The sequence below is a fragment of the Aplidium turbinatum genome, chromosome 2 (genome assembly GCF_918807975.1).
Source record: "Aplidium turbinatum chromosome 2, kaAplTurb1.1, whole genome shotgun sequence".
NCBI lineage: Eukaryota > Metazoa > Chordata > Ascidiacea > Aplousobranchia > Polyclinidae > Aplidium > Aplidium turbinatum.
The window spans coordinates 15,749,277-15,759,208 of NC_137473.1; the positions used below are offsets into that span (position 1 = coordinate 15,749,277).

The 9,932-nt window shown below is 43.7% G+C and overlaps 1 protein-coding gene and 2 long non-coding RNA genes across 3 annotated transcripts; all 3 read left to right on the forward strand.

The window, feature by feature from the left end:
• The first annotated feature begins 21 nt into the window (after positions 1-21).
• On the forward strand, positions 22-914 carry LOC145765577 (uncharacterized). Its single transcript, XR_014288589.1, has 3 exons — positions 22-419; positions 601-674; positions 775-914. It is a non-coding gene; the product is annotated as an uncharacterized LOC145765577 (long non-coding RNA).
• A 63-nt stretch (positions 915-977) lies between these two features.
• Positions 978-6,508, forward strand: LOC145788364 (uncharacterized). Its single transcript, XM_082600138.1, has 2 exons — positions 978-6,454; positions 6,505-6,508. The coding sequence occupies exons 1-2, from the start codon at positions 978-980 to the stop codon at positions 6,506-6,508; spliced, it is 5,481 nt and encodes a 1,826-aa protein (XP_082456264.1).
• On the forward strand, positions 6,509-8,087 carry LOC145765404 (uncharacterized). The gene is made up of 3 exons (XR_014288564.1): positions 6,509-7,619; positions 7,801-7,874; positions 7,975-8,087. It is a non-coding gene; the product is annotated as an uncharacterized LOC145765404 (long non-coding RNA).
• The last annotated feature ends 1,845 nt before the right edge of the window (positions 8,088-9,932 follow it).

Consider the following 9,932-nt stretch of genomic DNA (forward strand, 5'->3'; position numbering starts at 1 on the left):
GATGCAACTTGTTACGTCGTATTTGTCCGCCTCCTTTTCTATGTTTAAAAACTAAATTCGGATTCCCTAAGTAGCACCTGGCAACCCCTGCTGTCTCACCTCGAGGTGTGATCGTTACGTCATAATTACATTTGCGCCTTTGCGTTCGTTACTACGTTTCTTTGTGCTTTGAGTTTTGTTAAGTGGCAGTAGGCTACATGTAAAGATCAGCTTAACGTTTACAGCAACTATAGTTAGCGACTGGTAGTTAATTCGAGCTATTAACGGACATAACGGTGCTGCTGTTTTTTAGTTGAATAAGAGTTAGCCTACTGCGTTAATGTACTGTGTGGTTGAAGCATAGTTGAACTCTGTGCAGCAATTTCATCTGTCGTTGCCGTTGGCCTATGTGGCCAAATCAGTGATTATCACAGTTCACGGTAAGCTTAACATCCTACTGCAACCTTTGTGATAGGCTAGGCCAATGTGAATTTTAGTGTCAATGGTTAAGTGTAATAAGTACCTCGTCTCATTTTCCCGATGTTTAAATCAAGTACGGGACTCACCTATGATGTGAAATTTATAGCATAATATTTTACTGTTTACCGTTTATATGTTCAGTTTCGATCTACAACGGTAGAATTTTCAATTGTTGGGTTTCTCCCTGTGCTGTTCCGTGCGCCACAAAATAGTCGGTAAGAATTCATTAGGCCTATAATTCGTCATCTGTAATTCCGCATTAGGCCTAATTCGTAAGTTTTGTTTGCTAATCGTTGTTTTTCTGTGTTGTCACAGAAACCTTCTTCTTCGTTTGACCTTCTGCTTGTTCGTTGTCGTCGCTGTCGTTGTCGTCGACAGTTGAATACATTACCGTCACTCTGTGTGCGTGTTCGTACGTTACATAGAAGCGTTTCGACTATTGTGGACAGTCCTCGGAGTCGCAGCACTCAAGTTCCGAAGGTTTGCCGTAGGCTTAATTGTTCTTACGTTTACTTATGATGAGCGTCCAAGGCAGTAGTCCACTCGAGGATGCGTCAGCAGCCAAAAAAGCTGAGTTCGATAGGGCCACAAAAACTTTGCAGCAGTCCTATCTGCATGGAGAGCAGCTAATGCTTCATCCTAGTACTAAGTTGGAGGTATTCCGCTCCTACTGTTCCGAAGTGAACCGAAAATATCAGGAAGTTGTCAATCTGATTGGAGATGATAGGGAAACCGAACGCTCCCTAATGAAAAAAAATAAGGTCGAGTTTGACACTCGTTGCAAGGAGTGGTTGGAAAGAACTGCCAACTTGCCGGGGCCATCTACGTCCTGCAAGAAGTCTAGCTCCTCGCATCGTTCCGTGAGCCTACGCTCTGGAAGCACCCGCTCAACGGCTAGCTCAAGGCAACGTGAAGTACTGATCCAACTGAAGCTGGCTCAGCGGGAAAAGCTTCATATTCAAGAGGAAGCTCGGATAGAAGCAGAGAGGAAGAAAGAAGAAGCTCGGGTAGAAGCTGAGAGGAAGAAAGAAGAAGCAGAGAGGAAGAAAGAAGAAGCTCGGATAGAAGCTGAGAGGAAGAGCAGACAAGCTGACCACAAAATTGAAATGTTACAACTGGAATTGCAATCTCGGGCAGAGGCGATGAGTGACGCTGATCCATCTTACGTTACTGTCGATGAAACTGGATTCATGTCACCTGGTCTACCAAACAGCAAGGCGAATGTTTCCCCCCGTTTGACAAAGAGACCCTCTGTGCAATTTCAAGAGACATCTTCTCCTGTCCTTTCATCTCCTTATGGCATTCATGATGCTAAAGCTAACAAGCCTAATTCTACGGTCCCTGCAGCACACTGGACTCCTGAAGCAAATATTAGTTCGCCAAGTTTGGCTTGGCAACCGAAAACAATTAAACGTGACTCGTATGGACCAGATTACCAACCTATGTCCCATGTCGGTGAACAACCAGGGTGCTCCTATCAGCAGCCCCAACTACCAAGTAGACATTTCTCTTATAGTGACGAACGTTTCTTACCACGACCAGAAATACTTTCATTTAAGGGTGACCCCTTAACTTACCAAAATTTTGTTCGGACGTTTGACACACAGATCGTCCCGCTGGTACATAACGATCAAAGGAAGTTGGTCTATTTGTTACAACATTGTCATAGTGACGTAAAGCGTTCAATAGAACATCTTGTGAAGAAACCCGATGGCTATGAGCTGGCAAGGAAGAAGTTGTACTTGGAGTATGGCCAACCTCATATCATCGCAAATGCAGCAGAGCAAAAACTGAAGAGGATGCCAAAGGTTGGGCATAACGATCCTCAAGGTTTAAAGGATCTAGCCAATGCCATGGATGTGTGTCTCTCAACCCTGGATGACATTAATGAGTTTGCTGGACTGAACTCTCTGGACACAATGATGGTAATGATTGAGAAGTTGCCATTCCGTATGCAAGAGGCATGGGCAGAGAGATCGGTTATGGTTCTGCACAACACAAGTCGTGAAGCAGGATTCAGAGATCTTGCAGAATTTGTTGGCATGCGAGCAGAGATCCAGAACTCCCTCTATGGAAGTAGGATTCATAAGGCGAAGGAAACTCATCAGACCCTGGCAAAGAAACCCAGTCGGAAGGATCGAGTTTCAGCATTTAACACGGACGTTCCTCCGCTCAAAGGTGTGTCAAAGCCATCTTTCAGTAATGTTTGTCTATGTTGTAAACGCAAGTCGCACAAGCTTGTTGATTGCGACGAGTTTAAAAACATGATGTACAAACAGCGTAGACAACTGGTTTACGATGCACACTTATGTTATAAGTGCCTGACTAGCACAAAGCATCAAACTCGCGACTGTAAAGTTGACAGCACATGTACCATTGAAGGGTGCAAGGGACGTTTCCATCATACCTTGCTCCACAACCCTAATCCACCTAATTCATCTCAGCCACGCAGTGATGAAGAACAAAGGGGAGTTCTTTCTTGTTCAGTGACGGAACCGCGGCCGCCAGATAAAGACGCGAGTGTCTGCAAGGCCTACCTGTGCATTGTACCAGTAAAGGTTAGATACAATGGAAATGAAGTTTTGACTTACGCTTTCCTCGATCAAGGTTCTACAGCAACCTTTTGCGCTAACAGATTAATAGACGTTTTGAATATCACTGGGGATAAAAGAGAGATCTCACTACAGACTCTTTCTAACACGTCTAAAATATATGATGGAATATCTGTAAGCTTGTCTGTGTCCTCCCTAGATGACAGACGAAAGTTTGAGCTGTCTGGAGTCCTGTCAATTGATGAAATTCCTACAACTCCAAATGCCATTCCGAGTCAAGAGGAACTGTCTGGACTACCCCATCTAGGTGATCTGAAATTTCCCTGTGTGAAGGGTGGAAGTGTGACTCTGTTGATCGGTGTCGACAATCCAGAAGTGTTTTGCATTCAGCGTTCACGGAAGGGATCACGCGATCAGCCAATCGCTATAAAAACCCCGTTGGGTTGGTCCTTGCTGGGCCCATCTCTGTCACCAACTTCCTCTTCTTCTTATCAAGTTAACTTTGCTCAATCAAGAGACATTGCCATCGAGCAACAAATCGAGTGTTTGTGGAAAACGGACTTTGGTGATGAAAAATCAATACTTGACATGCCCAACTCACGTGAAGATAGAATGGCATATGACATGATGACAAAATCAGTCAAGCAGATTGATGGAAAATATCAACTCCCGTTACCTTGGAGACCCTGTTCCTTGACTCTACCAGATAACCGCCAGATGGCTCATCGTCGTTTACTTAGCCTGCGAAGACGTTTGACAAGAGACGAGCAGCTGTGTAAAAAATATGTTGACGTAATAGAAACTTATCTTTCGAAGGGGTATGCGCGAGAGATTCCAACAGAGGAAATCCAAACAGTAAATACCACATGGTATCTGCCGCACCACCCGGTTTTACACCCTCGGAAGCCTGACAAGTTACGAGTGGTGTTCGACTGCGCTGCAAAACATCATGGCATTTCACTCAATGACGCCTTAATGCAAGGTCCTGACCTGGTAAACAATCTTGTGGGTGTGTTAATGCGTTTTCGGAAGGAAAGAATCGCCTTGGTTGCTGATATCGAGGCCATGTTCCATCAAATTAAGGTGGAGCCTCGAGACAGCGATGCACTACGATTCCTCTGGTGGCCTGGAGGAGATATGGACAAACAACCGGTCCCACACCAAATGTTAGTTCACCTGTTCGGAGCAACATCCTCCCCCAGCTGTGCTGGATTCTGCTTGAGACAGGCGGCGCAGGACTTTGGTAGCCTTCTTTGTCCAGGCATTCCAGACATCGTCAAAAATAACTTTTATGTTGACGACTGCTTAGTGTCTGTGAGCTCTCGGGAAGAAGGAATACGAGTGATGTCACAACTCACTCAGCTGTTGAGCAAAGGTGGCTTTCACTTAACCAAGTGGCTGTCGAACGACAAAGGTGTTTTGGAATTGATACCGGAAAATGAACGCTCTAAGTGTTTAAGGAACCACACCTTTAATGAGGATAGCATTAACGAACACATATTGGGCGTCTATTGGACCGTGTTCACCGATGAGTTTGGGTTTAACGTGTCACTTCCTGAGAGACCCCTGACCCGCAGAGGTATTTTGTCTGCGACGAGCTCGCTATATGACCCCCTGGGGTTTGTTGCTCCAGTAACCTTGAAACCAAAGTTGTTGTTGCAAGATTTGTGCAAGCAAGGTCTCGGTTGGGATGACCCAATTTCGGCATCTGAAGTGGACACTTGGAATGAATGGATAAATCAGCTACACCAGCTTCACGATGTACGTTTGCCTCGCTGTTTCAAACCTCCCCACTTTGGCGTGGTAACGGAGCATGAACTTCACTATTTTGCCGACGCCTCGTCTGTGGCATATGGAGCTGTGTCCTACCTCCGTCTTGTTGATGATGAAGGAAGGATTCACTGTGCATTTCTGATGGGAAAGTCCCGTTTATCCCCACTTAAAACAGTTTCCATTCCGAGGCTGGAACTCACTGCTGCTGTTATGGCCGTGAGGTTAGATAAAATAGTGAGAAAGGAATTGAACCTACCCAATTGCACATCAAGATTTTGGACAGACTCGAGCGCTGTCTTACAAAGTATTTGTAATGCAAGGAAAAGATTCCCTACATTTGTTGCCAATCGATTGTCCACGATTGAACAAAATACAGACCTTTCGAAATGGAGACATGTGCCTTCAAAGTTAAACCCTGCCGATTGTGCGTCCCGTGGTATGAATGCGAATACGCTGATTAGCTCCAGCTTCTGGTTGTCTGGCCCAACGTTTTTGTGGGAAGCCGAAGAAAGATGGCCAGAGTCTCCAATAAAACTACCTGATCTTCCAGCAGAGTTTGCGCCCGTCAAGAAACAACAAGTTTACGTGAGTGCCGCTTCAGAAGCTTCTTGTTCTACTGACCGATTGATTCATCGATATTCCAAGCTGATACGCTTGAAGAAAGCAACAGCATGGTTGATGCGTTACAAAAGGTTCCTCATGATGAAGACTCGACCTTCGTTTTGCCAAGCCCCACTTGCCCGGTCTCCTATCACAGTCCGTGAGTTGAAGTTCGCTGAAATGGAACTGATTAAATATGTGCAAAGAAGTCGCTTTGGACAGGTGCTAAACGTATTATCTGGAGGTGCCATGCTAACTAAAAGGACATTCTCACGATCCATGGTTAAATTGAACCCTATATTCGTTGATGGGGTCCTTCAGGTTGGCGGCCGTTTGGAGCGAGCACCAATCGAAGAAGATGCCAAGCACCCGATCGTGTTACCTTTTGACTCTCATCTTACAGATCTTGTGATTACAAGTCACCATGCTCAAGTGGGCCATTCTGGCATGACCCATACATGGGCATCTCTTCGACAAACGTACTGGATTCTGAAGGGAGGCGTCGCCGTTAGACGTGTCCTTGGGAAGTGCTTGCTCTGTAAAAAAAGGAATGCACAAGTTGGCAAACAATTTATGGCTGATTTGCCATCTGGAAGACTCCAACCCGATAAGCCTCCGTTTTCTCATGTCGGTGTCGACTATTTTGGACCCTTTATGGTGAAGCAAGGCCGCAGTTCACTCAAACGTTATGGCTGCGTATTCACGTGTATGTCAATAAGAGCTATCCACATTGAAATTACCCACACCATGTCTACCGACTCGTTTATTGATGCCCTTCGACGATTCATCGGTCGTCGAGGTCTCCCAACCGACATTTATAGCGACAACGGATCGAATTTTGTCGGTGCTGAAAGAATATTGCGTGAGTCCTTACAACTGTGGAACCAACAGAAGATTAATGAGTATCTGTGCCAACAAAATGTGACCTGGCATTGGAATCCGCCAACCGGCTCTCACTTCGGTGGAGCATGGGAGCGCATGATCCGTTCCATTCGAAGGATCCTAACTGCTCTGATGAAGGAGCAAACCGTTTCAGATGAAGCTCTCGTTACTTTGATGGTCGAAGTGGAGTCAATCATAAATTCGCGACCCATTGTTCCTATCACCTTTGACCCACAAGATGATGTGCCGTTGTCTCCCAATCACCTATTGCTGTTGAGAGAAGCACCAAACCTGCCCCCTGGACTGTTTGATAGAAAAGACTGTTATGTTCGACGCCGCTGGGCCCAGGTGCAATACCTAGCCAATCAATTTTGGTTGCGCTGGACCCGTGAGTTCCTCCCATTTATCATTCAGAGACAGAAGTGGTTTCAAAGAGAGAAGAACTTTGAAAAAGATGATGTTGTCCTCCTCGTCGACGATTCCCAACCTCGTTCGAAGTGGCTGTTGGGGCGAGTGGTTGACACATACCCAGACAATAAAGGGACTGTACGCACAGTTTCGGTGAAAACTCGATACAATGTGGTCAAGAGACCAATTTCGAAACTGTGCTTGATTTTGGAAACTGCTTAATGCAGAACAAAATGGACTGTTTACCTGTCGCCGGGTTAAAGGCATTGATCAATGTGTAATTGTGTATTATGAACTATTGAACGAATTTCTGTTGGCTAATAAAGCCAAAAACAAACATTTCTTGTTGAGAATAGTGAAAAACACACTACCTGCTTCGAAATTTGCCTTTAATTGTGATAAGTGACTGCATTTTGCAACCCTTTGTTCATGAGGGTCCTCTTGAAGGCTGATTGGATTGTGAAACATATCGTTCCAAACACGACTTAGTTTGATCGTAAAAAATGTTCACTCAGTTCCTATTTTTGTGTGGGGGTGTTACGTCGTATTTGTCCGCCTCCTTTTCTATGTTTAAAAACTAAATTCGGATTCCCTAAGTAGCACCTGGCAACCCCTGCTGTCTCACCTCGAGGTGTGATCGTTACGTCATAATTACATTTGCGCCTTTGCGTTCGTTACTACGTTTCTTTGTGCTTTGAGTTTTGTTAAGTGGCAGTAGGCTACATGTAAAGATCAGCTTAACGTTTACAGCAACTATAGTTAGCGACTGGTAGTTAATTCGAGCTATTAACGGACATAACGGTGCTGCTGTTTTTTAGTTGAATAAGAGTTAGCCTACTGCGTTAATGTACTGTGTGGTTGAAGCATAGTTGAACTCTGTGCAGCAATTTCATCTGTCGTTGCCGTTGGCCTATGTGGCCAAATCAGTGATTATCACAGTTCACGGTAAGCTTAACATCCTACTGCAACCTTTGTGATAGGCTAGGCCAATGTGAATTTTAGTGTCAATGGTTAAGTGTAATAAGTACCTCGTCTCATTTTCCCGATGTTTAAATCAAGTACGGGACTCACCTATGATGTGAAATTTATAGCATAACATTTTACTGTTTACCGTTTATATGTTCAGTTTCGATCTACAACGGTAGAATTTTCAATTGTTGGGTTTCTCCCTGTGCTGTTCCGTGCGCCACAAAATAGTCGGTAAGAATTCATTAGGCCTATAATTCGTCATCTGTAATTCCGCATTAGGCCTAATTCGTAAGTTTTGTTTGCTAATCGTTGTTTTTCTGTGTTGTCACAGAAACCTTCTTCTTCGTTTGACCTTCTGCTTGTTCGTTGTCGTCGCTGTCGTTGTCGTCGACAGTTGAATACATTACCGTCACTCTGTGTGCGTGTTCGTACGTTACACAACTCTGATAAATACTACAAGTCATTGAAGAAGCTATCCGACAAGGTCATGACTTTTAATCCATCACAAAGACGCTCAACTTGGACTTTAACAACTTTAACAACTTCAACTTGGACTTAAGACGCTCAACTTCAACTTGAGTCATTGAAGAAGCTATCCGACAAAGCCATGACTTTAAATCCATCACAAAGACGCTCAACTTGGAAAAAAACACATGTCATCAGCATAAGATAACAAGATGGCACTATCACGAAATAAAGAGCAAAAGAATTTTATCAAAACCTTTATTCTATCACTCAACAACAACGGGCAACCGCAATTACGATAACAAAATGAAGATTTTTCAATCATTTTAAAAATAAATATTCTACAAATAAAGCACGTAATGAATTAGAGGAAGCGAAATAAAGCAGCTGGCGAAAACAACATTCCTCTTGAAATACCGTAATTAAAGATCAATAAATAACTTTACCACCTCTTGCAGGCCTGTTTTCTCAACGCATTAAAATTAGTCAAATTCTTTCAGCTGGCAAAGTGTTATCTTCATACAGTACTTCTAAATAAAGTGACTTGCGTTCTTCTGGTGACTATAGACTATTAGGTTACCTCCTGATGTTAAGGATGATAGCCTACCTAGCGTTTATTACCGACGTTTTTTTATCATACAATTACATAAAAAGGAGATCAAAAAGCCTTAGGAAATTATCGGCCAATTAGCTTACTTCCGATAGTTCACAAACTTTCCACCAGATCAATTAATAATAGAATTACTAAACTTAAATTATCAACAACCTAAAGAACAAGCTGGTTTTACGAAAGAATTGTCAACGATGGATCAACACAGTTCCCTAGTCAATAGTCATGTGCTATGACGAATGGTGCTGAAGTCAGTGAGTCGTTCTTCAATGCGGCTCTTTTGTTTGACTTGATGCTACTGGCTGTTGAGTTTCTGTGTTGTTAGGCGTTATTATTGCTGTGAAATTTTGTTGAATCAGTTGATTAATAGATTAGGTGACGTAGTTCTTCCCTTTCGCCACGGCTGTTAATTTTTGGATTCTGTCTACTTATGAAAATGGCCTCTTTGAAGCGTAATTGAACCACGTCTTTTCTCTGGCAATGACTGTAAATTCAAAATCAGCGAAGCACTGTTGTTGATGATCAAAAACTGAACTTTTATCTGAGCAAAGGTTTCAGGCGGGAGTGGAGTGGGCGAATCATGCTGCATATGTAGCTTTCCCTGCATTTCTTGCATATGATCTTGTAGTCACAGTTCTTGGTGGTACACATGTCGTCGTTTGGTAGTGGGCAGTTTTGTAGCCGGCAAGGTTCGGATTTTTGTGGTTTTTGAAGGGTGTTTCAGAGGGTTCGTGAGATTCGAAACAGGCGGACTGGCAAATTCAAGTCTTTGAAGACTTTACTTTACGGTCCGCGTCGTCGCTTATAAAAGGAAATCCGAAATGTATCGGGTTATATGGTGTCTGGGGGGGTTGTCTGTTTTGCTAGTGTCGTCGTCGTCGTCTGGGTGGTTGCTTAAAAAAGTCCTTGGGGAACATCCTATCTCTTCTTCTCTGTATTTCGTTTAGGAGTACTGTATGGTCTTCTTGGTACTTGTGGGTAGAGCCGAGTCGAAGTGTGGGAGTACTGTAGTTTTGCCTTTTCTTTTTTTCTGTTAGAAGTGGTAGATTGTGCCGTCTCTGTCGATTTTTATGGTGAAGTCCAGTAGTGAGATGGCGTTGTCTGCTGGTGGTAGTTATATTTCAAAGTTAATAGCTGGGTGCACTTGATTGAGAGCGTTTTGGGTGGCTAAGGCTTCTTTGTTGTTGACTGTCAGCAAAAATGTACTGTCAACG